The sequence below is a fragment of the Zootoca vivipara genome, chromosome 4 (assembly GCF_965207765.1).
Source record: "Zootoca vivipara chromosome 4, rZooViv2.hap1.1, whole genome shotgun sequence".
NCBI classification, from domain to species: Eukaryota; Metazoa; Chordata; class Lepidosauria; order Squamata; family Lacertidae; genus Zootoca; species Zootoca vivipara.
In genome coordinates this window covers 57812332-57828808 of record NC_142587.1, presented here as the reverse complement: position 1 = coordinate 57828808, position 16477 = coordinate 57812332, and the positions used below count along the sequence as shown (strand labels likewise).

At 37.7% G+C, this 16477-nt stretch overlaps 1 protein-coding gene across 2 annotated transcripts in view; it reads right to left on the bottom strand.

Moving 5' to 3' along the window:
• Positions 1-449: 449 nt before the first annotated feature.
• The window catches only part of NRIP1 (nuclear receptor interacting protein 1), a 76459-nt gene continuing 60431 nt past the window's right edge, over positions 450-16477 (bottom strand). For both annotated transcript variants that reach the window (XM_035116591.3, XM_088667984.1), the window contains exon 3: positions 450-9221. In XM_035116591.3, the coding sequence (XP_034972482.1) occupies positions 5360-8869 (3510 nt within the window). In that variant the 5' untranslated portion in view covers positions 8870-9221 and the 3' untranslated portion in view covers positions 450-5359. The remainder of the gene's footprint in view (positions 9222-16477) is intronic.

Sequence of the window (16477 nt, the reverse complement as noted above, 5' to 3'; positions counted from 1 at the left end):
CTCCAAGTACTTTGAAGGGGAATCATGCTTGAATTAGAGGGCAGGAGCTGAACTTGTTGCAAATGGGGGCACAATTCATCTTGCTCACACTAATACAACTGCACTCAGAAGCACAGACTAGTAAAATGAAGGTAGATTAGCTGGTTGATCAAATTATCATAGGGCTAAATGAACACAGGCCAAGTTCTTACTCTGGGTGGACTCCATGTGATTACATGGGATGAGTTGGACTGCTTGTGGGCTCCTGATCTAGGAGGAATGGGATGTGGTATGGATTGTATGTATAGCCTATACCTGGGGACTTATGCATGTGGCTACCACAAATATGTACAGCTGTAACTAAATAGAAATCGCTGATCTTCAAGCAAACACACACCGTCAGGGGAACTTTTGAGCAAGCATTGTTAGCCTACTTACTGGCTGGACAATAAATAGATTAGAACTTCAAAGTCAATGCATTTTTTTCATTTATTCAAATTTTCTGTAGGAAGTAAACACTGAAAGAATTAAAAAAAACCTCACACTGCAGTATGTACAGTTTTGTGACATCACATGAATAAATCATTTCCTAATAAAAATGAGAACAGTTAAATTAGTGAAACACCACAACGAAAAGATTGCATAAACCCCAGAATTCTTGTGTGTGGTAATGAAACCAGTACTGCACATCTAGCAATACCAGAATAGAATTGCAGTGGTTTGAAATGGAATAACAAAATGTTAATGTTTGCTGTTGGGGGTGGGGAGGTGCTCTTTTCGTTTTAAAAAATGAAAAGGAAAAAAAGGTTGACTTTTCCCCCAGACCCTTTCATTTGAAGCACATTCTTTCACAAAGCTAAAATACCACAGCAGAAGTCATGTCCAGAAACAGAATACAATTGTGTTTGATAAACATCTGGTTTGACTTAAGACATATTTGCCATTGCAGAGATGCACAGGGTCTCCCATGCATTTTTCATGCAGCAGGTAATTACAATATTAAATAAAACATTTTCTATACATTCTTCCAGACTTGCAACTGTATACATACATGCAAAAAATTTAAACCTATGTGATCATATTTACATTTAATATATGGAATATACATAACAAAAAGATTAAAATGTTTTTCCTTTGCATTAGATAGAATACAAAATATGTATTTTTCATTAAAGAAACCACTATTTACATCACTTTTTTAAAAATCAATTTCAACATGTATGTGTAACAAGTCTATATATTTACATATGTATACATATACATATATATATAAAATATAACTTACCAGTTCACTCAACTAAAATGCAGCAGAGATAAACTGGCAACATTTTGTTGTCATTAATGACTGCTCTATCACATTTCACTGATGTTTTGTTGGGGGAAACTTAAATCATTTTTTTTTAAAAAAATGTAAATTAAGCACTTTATAATCTATTTTTTAAAAATATATAGCTTAAGAAGTAAATACATGGCTGATTTCCCTTTCAAACTGTTGTGTTCATCTTCAGAGATGAACTGCTCTTACAGAAATGGGTTTTCAGGGTAATCCTAAACATGCTCAGAGGTTTTTACTGAATTCCATCACATTTCCTTTCGGGTAAACATGCATAGGATTCCAAATGTGCCACCCAATCCTACCCATGTCTATTTAGATGCAAGACCCACTGTGCTCAATTGGGTTTACTTCTAAGTGAGGAAAGGATTGATGCTTTAAGTCATTTTCTCTAGTAAAATATAGTGTCCATGTTTTTCTGAAGTTCTAATTTGTGTTTGCCTTTACAGAATGAAACGAGAGAAATGTTCCAACACAGGTCCACATTTTTCCTCTTTCATACTATGTGGGAAGACAGTGAATTATTTTTCCTTCTGTCCTTTTGATCAAACTCTTTCAACTGTACCAATACAGCTCTCTAGTTGAAACTACGAAGTTGCAGGCCCATGAATTTTAATCTGCCTCCACTCATGTAAAATGGGGGCTTGAACCAAGAGGGGTAAGTGGTTGAGAAGCCCAGAACCTTCCCTGTACCCTTCAGTTTTTCTTCTTCTTCTTCCTCTGCCAGGCAGACTGATGGATTGAAGTCCTGCTAAAAAAAAGCCTTTGCAGAACTGCAGGGGGCTGTGTAGATGTACCTGCATGTTGCCATCAGTCCCCTATTTTACACACAATTGGGGCAGATAGCTATGCATCATAGTGTAGAAGTTGATTCTGTGTCACATATTACACTGATGTATAACTGGCAGGTGTGTGCTTTGTATTCTGAACTATGGAAATGGTTACAAGCAAAGCATGGTCTTGCCCCACCTTGTTTCCTAAACTACATTGTACTGGTTAAGGCAGGTAATTACATATCTAAAATCTTTTTGAAATAATGTGTTCTACCAAGTTATGAGATTTGTGGTGTCAATGAAGTACATGACTGAGATGAGATGTACCAACTGAACTGCTCTCATTATAAGGTTCAGTATGGGGAAAATTAATCTGCAATGTGTATTTGTCGATAAATACAGGTAAGGTGAGCTCTTAAAATATTTGTGCAAATAACTCCCAAGAGGAATATGTAAACTGTTAACTATCAGAATTGTCATCTCTAGCATCTGTGATGAAAAGCCCACAATCCACTAGAATATAGAAATGCAGTGTCTATGATTATACCAAGGTAGTATAAGACAAAGGCAACTTATGGCCCACCAGATGTTGTCCCAACTGCATGGCAAATAGTCAGGATCTGTAGTCCAAGAACTCCTGGAGGGCCACAGGTTGTCAATCCCTGATATAAGGTAACAGTATTTTGTCATGAAATTAAAGTACACCTGAAGGCGCCATTGGCAACAGGAGTAGAATGGTGGGATACAACAGAGCTTCAGCCAATTTTTTTCATGCCAATTTGCACTGGGATTTTCCTATAAAGACAAATTTGTATTTCCTCCAGGGCTATGAATCTACCTGGTCTGTCGTTCACAATCACACACACATACTTTAATTTTTTTATATTATTATTAATTATATTATGTTAATAATAATAATAATAAAGCTGTGATACTTTGTAGACTAACAGCTGGAACAAATATTTCTAATACATTTCTCTACCGGGGCAAAGAGAAGGTGTTCAGCTACAAAATAAAGAAGTTTGAATTATATAACTTTACAACTGATGCCAAGCTTATGATGGAAGGTAAAACAAGATCTGGTTGAAAATATTTATCTTCTTGTATGTAAAAGCTTTATCCAGTCAGCATTAAAATATATGCTTTCATCATAATCAAAATCACTCATTGAGCTGCACTGAACTTGCCTGATTCTTTTTCTAGGACATTGATAAAAAAATCCCCTCAAAATCAATGGAAGACGTGAACACATTTGAACTGTGTTGCAATAAACGTTTTAGCTCAGAATAGTGTATTTTTTTAAAAAAATAATAAGTAAATTATGCAGAAAAGTGAAGTAATCAAAACCCAACTTAACAAACAGTGCAATTCTATACATGCCACTTACAAGTAGGTACCACAGAAATCAATTGGACTTATTGCCATGTGTGAATAAGGTTTTTTGGGGGGGGGCGGACCTTGGGCCCATTTGCCAAATTAGGCTTTGCAGCCATACGCACTCATCAACATGGCTCATGGGAGGGGGGAATCCTGTTCTACAACCCTATTGTATAGGATCACAGCTTAACTGAACTTCTGAGTTAAGACTCCTACATGTTTAAAAGCATTGCAGTAGACACAGGATTTACCTAAACTAAAATTCAGTACAAACTCAAAATATCCTACTTAGGTAAAATTTGTCTAAGAAGTTGGAGAGTGATAAACAGAACTTGTAAAAACTGTCATTCCATTCTTTAAATTTGCGATACTTCACCTCCCTTAATTCTGGTTTATTAAATATTAATTAATTTTCCACAAACGATCTTTTCACTGACTACTAATATCAATACATATGCCACCTTCTTACCAAAAATCCCTCTAAACATGTCAGCATTTTCAATACTTTAGTAGTGCTCATACTGTAAGCAAGATTGAGCTGATGGGAAAAGATACAAACGCGATGTGTTACTTATTCTTTTTTCTTAAGCAAAATGCAACATTGAATCTGGAAAATCCAAAGTTCACTAATGTGTTCTTTGACCAAGTATAATTTTTTTTTGGGGGGGGGGGGAATGAAAGAAGTGGATGAGGGACTTATATTTTGCTGCCAGCATTTTGCAAATCTAGCTTTATAAACGCATAACCCAGGTTTTATATTTATTTCAGCTGAGTGTCTAGGGAAGGCATTCTCCAAATGCAACTAGAGAAAATACATAATATATTTCTTGTGGTTCTCCCAGATATTAAAATGCAATCAAAAGCCGTTAGGAAGCACCCAAAGGTTTCATTTCTATACATTTCTCCAGTTAACACTGATGATGATTACTAATATGCTAGAGTAGACTAATGCCTTGGTCTTAAGTGTTCCATTTACCAAAAAAAAGGGGGGGTTCTTCACATTTCATACATGTATGAAGAAACAAAATTATACTGCCCCAGTGCTTAAGAGTTTCAAAAAGGAAAATATATCATGCAACAGGATGAAATGCTGCAAAACACTCTGCCAGCAGTGTCAGCTTTATGCATTGCATGTGTAATACTAGTAGTTCCAAATAGATACAGTACCTTTTTATAACACATAACCCAGTATAATTGCTGCTATCTCTGTATTTCCCCCCTATGCTGGCTCAGATATTTGTAAATAATTCCGCCCATATGGTTCAGCTTCCTGCCATGTTTATAACTGGGACCTGCTGGTGAAGGGAAGGGACTAAATCCTCAGTTGCCAGGCAAAAACTTTTGTCTATAACCAGGCCTTTAGCCATTTGTGGACTTTTAGAATTGGGATGTCTTTTAATGTACCTATGTGGGGATTTTTGTTTGCAAGTTGCTTTGGGTTGCCCTAGGCAAGATAAAGCGACTGACGAAATTCCAGAAATAATAATTAAAAGTAATAATAATAATAATAATAAGAATATAAGAATAAATCATATACATGACATCCAAGGTCCACGGGAAGACCATCTGCCATCATTTGCATGGTTTGGAAACATATCAGGAAGCTGAACCACATGGTTTTAAACCTTTGCACAAACACCAGCAGTCAGTTTCCTTATGAATTTTGATGTAACTAACAATTTGTGATGATAGGTGCCTGGTGACAAATTTCCTGTAAAGCAAAAATAAAAATAAAAAATTGCTACATGTATTTTAAATATCAGCAGAAAAGTTCATCAAACAAAACCATGTTTCAGTTATACCATGCTTTTCTCAAATCATGCTAGATTTATACAACACTTTAAAAAAAGAGCAAAGATTTCAACCTGACTGTAAACACTTCTAATATGATTATAATTTACTCTGGTTCTTTTTTAATTGTTAATACTTTGTCTAAGAGTCCGTATACATTTCCATTCACATTGTGTTGAAGGGACACTTTATTACTTGAATGACTACTGTAAGTATTTCTTACATTATGAAATGGCATTTTACATTCTGCAACAGGCGAAAGCTCTTTCTTAAATGTGACAACAGAGGAATGTTCTGTAAATGACGTATCACTCCAAACATCTTTGCCATGTGCTTCCTGAATATTAATGGAATTCCCCCCTTTCTGTAACATGTAATATAATATAGGATTAGTTTTAGTCAGTCTTGGGGAATCTCGCTCATGTTCATTTTTGTCCGTATCTGTGATGACCCATTTTATAGGCCCCCTTTCTCTAGGTACATGGCAAACACTAAACTGGTCACATTCAGGTTTTGATGAAACTGTGCCTCCCAAATGTTCAGTGAAGGGAGAACTGGCAGGACTCCTCATTGCAACTGAATATTGAAATGTTCGGTGATCCAAACAATTGGTTTGCTGTCCAGGATTCCCCATTAGTGTATGTACTGAAGGGACACTGAATTCAGTTTTGCTGTTATTTGTGAGGTTATTTTTTGTTCCTTTCTTTTTGCCATCAGTTACTGCTGAATTATTCCTATGCTGAGGCACGTCTTTTTCACAATTTTCTGACAGAAGCAGTTGTTTCAACACGTTAAATCCTTTGCTTTCTCTAGACCAACTCCTATTTTCACTTTCATTATTTGAACCGTGACCTGAAGGGTATTTTAATTCAACATCAGTTCTGCTAAATTTCAATTCTTTCTGGTTGAGCCCAGGACCATACAAGGCATCTGCAGAAGACTTATGATTGTTTGCAGCATCAGATATGTTACCTTTGTTACCTTTTAGCAATTTCAAATGACCTTCTGAAGGTTCAGGATGCAGCTTCCTCTTCTTTGGGACTGTGCTGGGGCTTTTTGATTCCACAAAAGTCTGCTCAGCATTTCTGTGGCTCCTGTCCAGTTCATCTGCAGAGTAGCTATCTTGACTCTGCCTCAGCAATCGACTTAGTAGGCCATTCTTTGAAAAAGAAAAGCCTTGAGGTGAGAGAGGGTTGGGTTTAAATTCCTCTGATGCTGGAGAAGTAGCTGAATGTCTCTCTAATGAATGAGCTATTCCATGATATTTCTTGCTAATATTTTCCCTTACTTGCTGTGCATTTGGATTCTGAAGGGCATTTGATTCCTCAGAAGGTTCAGCTTTTATTTTTACAGTCAATATTTGTTCATTCAAAGCCTTTTCTGCTGGGTCTTGTAAACTCTCTTCTTTTGAATGCATCCTCTCCTTTGTTTCAGTCATACCTTTGTTGGAGGTTCCCAGAAGCAGTTGGAGGACAGTGCGTCTTTCAAGTAGATTCTGGATTTCTGAGCTGGGAAATCTTTGTTCAGCTGGTAGAGGCTGACTACTGACAGTTTTGTTTTCTTCAAGTGCACCTGATGCATTAGTAATCAGGGAGCTATTTAATCCATCTATCAATCCAACTGGTTTCTCTGGGTTTAGAGTCATCATTTGTTTGCCTGCCTGCCTTTGCTCATCTATTGACATGGAAGACTGCATCCCACATTGAGCTAAGTTTTGCAATAGTTTACTTGCACTAAAAGATGGATTGGTTTGTACAGTTTCATTTCGGCTCTGTTTAGTTCCTTGAATTTCTTTGTGTACTGTAAGATCTATCAAGTGTTTAGAAGCCGGATTAATTAGTCTTTCAGGCTGTATGATGCAAGTGTATGGTGGTGAATTATGTTTGACCAATAAAGGAGAATGGTGTGAAAGGTTGATGGGGGAATCCGCTTGTGTAGAATTTAGCAGAGGAGGAGTGTTTATTGGAGTAATTTGATTTGTACTAGAGCAATCTGTCATAGGAGTTCTGTTACCCATTGCTAAATTAAATTTTGTCACATCAGCTGAAACTAATGCACTCTCAGTTTCTGTGATTTTCTCAACACTGTCTTCATTTTTATGGCCAAGTAATAACTGAAGCAAAGTTACTTTCTGATGTGGATTGAGTTTTGCATTTTTAGAGGGACTTTTCTCTTCTACATTTTCTAGACAAGGAACTTTTGGATCCCAGTTGTGAAGTATGGATTGGGTTAAGTTGTCTAGAGAAGCTGGCTGGGCAGAATCTGGTTTATTTGTTTTCTGTTTGAAAGATAAGTCTATAGGAAGACAATTAGAATGAGAACTTTCATCATCACTGCTGTCATCTTCTGTAAAACTTGGATTGTTGTCAGAATACTCATCAACCGTAGTTGGTGTACTACTCTCCTCAAAAATACTGGACCTTTCATTCTGTTCATATACTTTAGTCTGCTTAGGAGCACTGTGATTTTTAAGGAGATGTAAAAGTAAACTACTGTTGGTAGGTGGTTTCAAATGATTTTTTTCCATTGTTGTTTTGTAGCCTATGCTTTTAGGAGATGAATGAATTACCCCCATAGGACTCTGAAAATGTGTCATATTGCTTTTGTTGGTTATTGATTTGGTTGAAGATCTTACCTGACCATTAGGATGGCTTTCAATTCCTTTCGACAGTTTGAAATGGCCAACATCTTTCGGAACACTTTCTTTTAATCTTGCCATAGCAGCAAGTCTCTCACTTGCAATTTGACTTGCATTTTGTGCTTTTAGAGCATGTTCTCTGGAGTACTGCTGCAAGTGCGCTTCACTTGAAAGAAGCAAGGCTAGCTGACTACAAGCCACACTGGGTTTAGGAGACGTAGCAGGACTAGACCGTTTTTCCACCATGCTTGCAACAGCTTGTAATCTTGCAGCACAAGACAGCGACTCACTCATCACCTTGGAACCACTTTGTCCTGTGTGCGAAGATTCTATAAACCGATCTTTAACCAGATTAGCTGTTAGCTCAGGCAGACCAGTCTCCAGCTTTTCATCTTTTGCTTTGCTCTTCTTCAGGAGAGTCTTCAAGTGACTGGATGCAACACCATAGCACCTTAAGTCTTTCTCAACTTGCAGAGAATCGTGGCTGAGGGAATACCCTTGCTCCTTGAGGCTCTGCCTAATCTGTTGTGACAAAGCAACGCTCTGCAGCCTAGAGCTGAATGACTGAAGCAAAGAGGCCAGTAATGTGCTATCCTGTTTGCCTTTAGGCACATTTTCAACCATGCCAGCTAACAAAGCTTCTTTTTTCCCATTTAAATCCACAATAGAATCAGACAAGCGTCTTCTCTTTGCTGCATTCCAGTCTTCAGAAGACTGCAATAGCCTCGCCTTTTTGTGATGCAGCATGCCAGAACCTTGATATGTATGTGTGTTAGCAACTGAACCATCTCTCTGACAGCTGGGAGATGTATTTCCAGAAACCCCGAAGTTCTGATCTTCTGCACCAGGCCCAACAGGCTTTTTGTCAACCGCAGAACCCGAACCTCCTGCTGCTTGATGCATTAGTAATCCCTCTAGGTAAGTTAGAACAACGGAATCCTGGTGCATCTCAGAGACAAGCTCTTCTCCATGAGTCATGTTCAATACAAGTATCCACAAAGGCTCCCTTTTTATTCACTTTAAGGACTAACTTGTTATTGGTGAACTGAGATTCAGATTAATAAGCAAGTCTACTGTTGCCTACAAAATGTGATGCAGAACAGGTGCAGTAGTCCTTGAATGATTCTCTCATTAAGTTTTTGTGGAAAACTAAAAGTTCCATTTTTATGCATCTCTGCTGTGGTATGCACATGCATTTATGAAGGTGATCCAGACTGACTTATTTAAAACATGGTTCCAGAGTAAACATATTCATATTCTTCTAGTAGATTTCTGCAGCTGAGGTTTTCTTTTTTCAGTCTTTTCTCATCATATTGTACATGCTTAATTCCTATGAAGAAAAAAAGAAGAAAAAATCAGCAAAAGTATTTTTAAGGTACCGAAATTGTATTCAAGCAAAAACAGAAGTGCATCACACAGCTCTGTAGTCTTTTGCTCAGCTAATTCTTCCTCAACAAACAGTACCTTGCACTTTAGTTTTCCTATAAAGCAGGGGTCAGCAAACTTTTTCAGCAGGGGGCCGGTCAACTGTCCCTCCGACCTTGTGGGGGGCGGACTATATTTTTTTTGGGGGGAAAGAACCAATTCCTATGCCCCCCAAATAACCCAGAGATGCATTTTAAATAAAAGAACACATTCTACTCATGTAAAAACATGCTAATTCCCGGACCATCCGTGGGCTGGATTTAGAAGGCAATTGGGCCGTATCCAGCCCCCAGGCCTTAGTAGTTTGGGGACCTCTGCTATAAAGTGTTGCTTGAAAGCCCGTCCTCACATGAATGATAGATTACAGCAGGCACAGGCAAACTCCAGATGTTTTGAGACTACAATCCCCATCATCCCTGACCACTGGTCCTGTTAGCTATGGATGATGGGAGTTGGTAGTCCCAAAACATCTGGAGGGCCAAGTTTGCCTATGCCTGGATTACAGCTAATACAATGTCCCAATACAGGCATTGAAAAGAATGGGGGAGGGCACAATGGGTTGCACAGAGTCAGGGACAAACTGAAGCACCTTGGCTGTCCTGTCCCCTGCCCCAACTTGAAGCCATGGAATGACGGCAGAAGCCGGAAAGCAAGCACTTTATGTTGGTGTCTGCCTTCCTTAACAAATACGAGATTCAGATAGAGGGGACCCCCCCCCCCTCTTTGGTATTCACTACTATACATTGTACTGTGTGTCACCATTTGAAAATGATCATGAAAGAGAAAAACACTGAGGCTTTTATGGAGCCAGCAAACTGCTAAATGTACCCAATCTTCCAGAATAACAGGCTAAAGATATATCAGCATGGATAGAACAGCAAAGGATTTGGGCCACAGTCTAGAAAGGCTACTTTCCACCTATGACTATGTGCAGATTTTAATAACTTTTTTGGGAACAGCCAATTAATTGGCTAGATTTGTATGGAAAGTTGGGCTGCCTCTCCAGCCAAGTGAGTTGGCATATAAAAAACCCAAAAATAACTGCTAACTTTGTTCCTTTGGACTTATATGTGCACATAAAGTTTTTCAAAAAGGAAAATGGTAAGCATTAAAAAATTCAAGGTAAATATTTATTTCCTAACTTAAAAGTGATGTAATAACTTTTCCATTTTTTATAAAGTTTAAAACAAGTCTATCAACAAATCTCAGTCATAAGAGCCAGTGCCTAATGAATGAAGCATTAATCTAAAGAGCATGAGAATCAGCTAAAATTCAAAGAAAATAAACATCAAAATTAGTGACAATTATACAAGACCCACCCTATACCTGTGACTGTGAATTATTTTAACCATTTTCAATAATTTTACTACTACTTTTATTATTTATAAGTTTAAAACAGTTGTACCGTGAACTGAAACCTGGTGAAGGGTGGGTGTTAATAAATAATATACAAACTCTGATAACAAAAAATGCCACCTCCAGGGTAACTAAACTCTGGATACAATAGATATGAATGAAATAATTATGTGTAGCAATGTATCCTTATCAAATTGCTGCCTTTGATCTTTGTATTATCTGCTACTTTTCTGTCAACTTTTAGTTACTCTGTTTAAGGCTCTCCTACCTTCATCTGCCCCAATTCTCCTTCTCAGGGCATAATTTGATTTCTGCCTTCTTTAGTCCCCACCATAGTCAACACCAGCTGCTCCCTCTGCCTCTAACAGATGATGGGTCAGTCAAGATGTGATACCAAAGCATGATTTGTTACAGGAACAAGCCCTGTGCTCATGTGCTCCTTCTCCCTCACATTTAGTGAGAATAGAATAAGGCTTAAAAATATGTTGTTTATGTTTTCCAAGTCTTATTTTAAAAAACATTTGTAACAAAAACTCATTAAACCTACTTTTGTAGAGTTACTAGATTTTGATATGGAGAAAAGTCATTGTTCTACAAAATAAATTTGTCATTGAATGTCTATAAGTACCCCAAAAGTGATTCTTGTGTTATGAACTGAGGCTGGTATGTGTGCATAACTGTTCACAGAAATGATTTGCTTGTGTGATGCGTATTCACAAATGAGGTGACTCATGAAAGACATAGTGGGAACTTCCATGAGCAGAGAAAATGAGTATGTCAGCTTTTTATAAGTAAATACTGGCTGGTGGAAACAAGGAGTTGTATCTTTCCTCTCCTCTCCCTCATACTCTTCCCGAATCTGTCCTCCAATGCATTGGAGCAGACTTTGAGGGTGGACGGGTGGCTGTAGGGGAACAGAGAGCAAGAAGATTTGCTAGGCAAGTGAAGGTACGATGTGTGAGCGGAACAGCTTCTGCACACAGTCAAGCTGTTTCAAAGCAAAGGAAATCATAAGGACATGTTTATACCGAATTCTTTTATGAGTTAAGAGTTCTACTAAAGAGTGAAAACCTTACCAATATTATACTAAATCCACTACAAAAATTGCCATACAAGTTAGTGATTTTTATGTGCAGTCTACTATTTTATGTTTGCTAAAATGTCAAAAAAGGGGGGGGAAACAGTGATAGAGATCTGAATTCAGGACATCAAGAATTCACAGTATTCTTGCAGCAGTTTCTCTGACCTCATGTGGAGGATTTTTCATTAGTATGTTTGATAATACATAAAAGAGATATAAATAAAACTTGCAAGATTGTGATGTTCATGACATTAGAACAGCATAATTACCAGTCAACAACTAATATTTGGAAATTTGGAAGTGCTGAGATGATATGGTCCTAGAATATACAACCGTGGCAACACTACTGTCCTTGGAACAGTAAGTAACTTCCACAGTATTTTCACACACCCCTTTGCCACCACAATATAGATATCCTTGATGCATATCTGGTTCTCGATCAAGTGATCCTGTGATCTCATCCTCTGGGTTAGAAGAGGGGGCTGAACCTAAGGCAGATAAACCCTTCTGCTCTCTTACTAAATACAGTATATATTTTTAACTGGGAGAGGATTTTCTCACGTATCTCTGGATTGGGGGCAATAATGCAATACAGGAAGAAAAAGGGTATTTAGCTTAAACATTCACTCCAAGGAGACACACACTTAAGTAATTTATCAAATTTATGTTGAGAAAATGTCAGCAATTTTGAGCAAAAGACATGATAGATAATCAGAAAGTTGTGGCCATAGCTCTTAGTAGAATGTTTTATATATGCCTTCATGAATGCTACGGAAAGAAAGTAATTGCAAAATAGCAAGAAAGGGCTATTTATCTTTGCTACCTGTTCTATTAATGATAGTTTTTAAAATGAATCTTACTACCTAAGTAGTGGAAATCAATACTGACACATCTACAAATATCAGGTTTCCCATTTAAAGCATTCTCCCAAGAACAAACATTGTACTCAGTATGAGAACTTCACAACCAATTAATTTGCAGCTTACATGACTAATAATAGTGTTCTTAATTGGGGGTGGTGGTGGTGCAGACTCCCCATAATCCTAACTTTAGAAAAAGACAGATTTTAGCTAGTATTTGGATTATGAAGGGAAGATACTAGGCCAGTGAAAAATGCAGGCTGAACCAGTCCTCCTGTTTAGAAAATGGCTGATAGTGATGCCATTAAGAGACCCAAGTACTGGGCCATTAAAAACAACTGACCATGCAGATGCTGTCCTCCCCGCCAACAAAGAAGTGGACAGCAACAGAAGAACTGAGAGAGGGAAATTGCTAGGGGTAATAGGGGCATGATGTCACCACAGAAAAAAAAGGTATGTTTTTAAAACAGGTTTTGCAGCAGGTGTTTTAGGGAAGAAGAATGAAAGGCACTGGTTGGAGGAGGCTGCACGCAGAGCCTAGTAAGCCTGGTCCCCTTCTGCTTTGGACCCAAGCATGCCGAAGCTATGAGAGAAGCAACAAGAGACCCTCTTGCAGTGAGTTGTTCTGCACTTCCTCCATCAAAACTCAGTTTATAAATGTGTGTGCAAAGTAAACCACATTTCATAAAGACAGAGCAGTTTCTGCACCTCTGCTGCACCTCATTCCCAAGGAAAACAAATCCTTGTTAGGGGCCCAAGACCCCTGGAATCTTGTTACCGCTCAGCAGAGACTGTGGTGGCCTGTAACACCACAAATGAAATGGGAAATTGTTTTTAACCATATTTCCTTCCATAACATGCTTAGATGTAGCTTAGGACTGTACATTCTAGCCAAAACCAACATTCAAAACAGGGTAGGTGGATTTAGGCTAATTTAACTTGCCATAACAACTGCTTTCTGCTGTTCAAGACTGTTATGGTACTGACTTGCTTTTTATCCCCAGTTCCCACATTTTGCACTTCAATGTAAGCAACTGGTGGGGGCTAGAATGTGCACATATGAGGGAGTGGATTACTGAGAAATTAGCAGCCTGCTCTTCATATTAAAAAAATGTGACTATAAGATTATGATTTAACGTTAGCATCAGTATAGCATTCAAATTTCAACTTTAAGGCATCTTGATTCTTAATTATTTAATTATAATTGCATTATAATTTGTTGCATATGAGGCCTTCTTAGAAGTGGATCCCTTGCCTATGGAATGGGAGGCCTGCCTGGTGGTGACATTCAGCAACAGACAAAGCTTTTTCTGTTTTTCTAGGTATTTGGTTGTTGACATCTTTTGTGTTTGGGGGGATATTTTAGCTGGTTTGAAAAGTGAAGCTTTACTAAAATGTACACAATTCATGACACCATAGAAATCTGTTTGAAATATTGATGAAGAACATCTAGTTATTAAAATGGACCACTTTAAATTATATATGAATAAATTTAATAATTTTTTAGAATTAGGAAATGTATTTTGACATTATTGTGTTTCAGTACATTCCAAAGACTCAGTCAATGCTTGAACAAAGTTAATTACATGATCATTTAACTTCAGTACTAAATTATTAATAGAAGAGTAAAAATGTAGATAGGAATGCATAAATGTATCAAACTCAGTTATAAAAATGAATTTGAGAGCTGGAGAAGACTTGATCACAAAGTATATATATATATAGATAGATAGATGATAGATAGATAGATAGATATAGATATATATATAGATATATATATAGATAGATAGATAGATAGATATAGATAGATATACACACCCACACCCATTATTGACAAATAATGCACATTTTGGGAAATACTCTAAATCACTATAGAGAATTGTACTCTTCTTAAAAATATTTTATGGGTACTGGAAAAAGAACAAAATTAATAACTGTTTTGAACTTTAAAATCTTAATGAACAATTATAAAAGTTGCAGTAAAATGCTATGGTTTGTCTACTGCTAAAATAGATTTGACATATGCATGGTACAAGTTCAAGGTCACTGATCAGGAAATAAGATTACAAATAGGACTGATGTAACAGCTGGCTTCTGATCAAAGCTTCAGGGATTTTAATACACTTACCAGAAAACACACTGCATTTCCTTATATAGTGTAGTTTTTAAGGTATTATAAACAAATCCATGTATTTATTTTCTGTAGCACAGCATTCAAAACACAGCATCAAACCCAGAGAAAACTAGCCTAGGTTAATGAAAGAAAAGTTATTTTCTGTCATAAGCTATTGTCTGAATAAGGCAGGTAATCTATTGATTCACTCCAACCTACAATTCTATTGTTAATCCAAAGCACCCTGTGCATAAGTGCAAAGCAGTTTTGCGTGACCACAGGATGCTGCTGATTTAAGCTTTCACTGGTTTCCTTACCCAGTTTGAAGTGAGTCACTCCTCCCAGTGCATCCCTATTATGACACAGCTCAGTGTTGAACAGGTTCCCCACCACCTTTTAGAACAAAGATCTCTGACATGGTATGTATGGGTCCGATGGTATGACTGAGATCTTCCCCTGGTGCCCATGAAGCCTCTGAGTTTTTGCACCAACTACCCCATGATGATGGGGTGGTTATATTCTCCCCCACTTCCCCCCAAAAGGAGGTTGGAAGAGTGACGTTGTTTCCAATTTCTTCTTTCAGATCTTTGGGCTAAATTCAACAAGTCTCGCTAGAGGAATGGGCTTCCCCTTCTCTCCTTATGCAACCTCTATACCCCTCCCCCCAAATCTTTTCTGGAGGAACTCCAGAGCAGCGTGCAGGGCAGGAGAGGGCAGACTGTTCCATCTGGCAAGAAGAAATCCTTGCCCTGACAGAACAATCGCCTTGGCACAAGGCTGAATTCCATCTTGTGTGTTTTGTCAAGGCTAAAAAGATTAGTGACCCTATTATGTTTTGGAACAAGTTTCAGGAGAATATCTATATCTATATCTTTATATCTCAATACAATTTATCTGCATTGTTGTAATATGATAATTCTCATGTGATGTATCATTATCTATTTGTACAAATATCCTGTGTTTTTGTTCTCACAACCAGGGACAATAAAAATAAACAGAGGCTTTGGACGAGCACAGGTTACAGTAAGGAAGATGGGAATGGTCACTGTGAGAGCCATTTTCCGTTCACAATATGTTGGATACAGCCCTATATTTGCTTAATGGACAAAGAAATAAGCGAAAGGATGGGGAATCAAAGTATCTTAGGCACAAATGCTACAAGCAGATGTATGCTGGATACAAGTCACACAATGTAACTTGGATACTGTAAAAGTGAAGCTAAGCTTTGCCAAAGTCTAGATCCACCAGCACAGGATGTGGAGAGGGGAAGGAGGAACACATTAGACCAATGCTTTGCTCTGACCCAGTCACATAGCACTAGACTACAAGTGTCTATCCTGTTCCAGTCCAGGGGTCACACTCACCAATTATTCTGTACTAATTGTCTTTCAAATTGTGAGCGCTGGTTTGGGGAATCGATTTTTTAAAAAAATCTAACTTAAACATATCATGTAACTGATGATACTGTAACCAAGCAGTAACTTGTATCCTTAAGTCTTCCATTGGTTTCAGTCTGGGTTCCCTCCCTGAAGGTCCAACCATTCCCTATAGGTCGCCCATTGTCTATCCGTATTAACTCTCTTAATTGTAATTGCTTCAGTGGTAGCCATAAAGGTGCTTTTCTTTCCAGCAAGTTTTTATATTAATCCCAAACTCTATACAAATTCTTCTTGACAATGTGTTTTGTAAAACTCTTATAAACTTTAGCTTTCCCATACCAAAGACATGCATGCCAGCCAAATTTTATATCA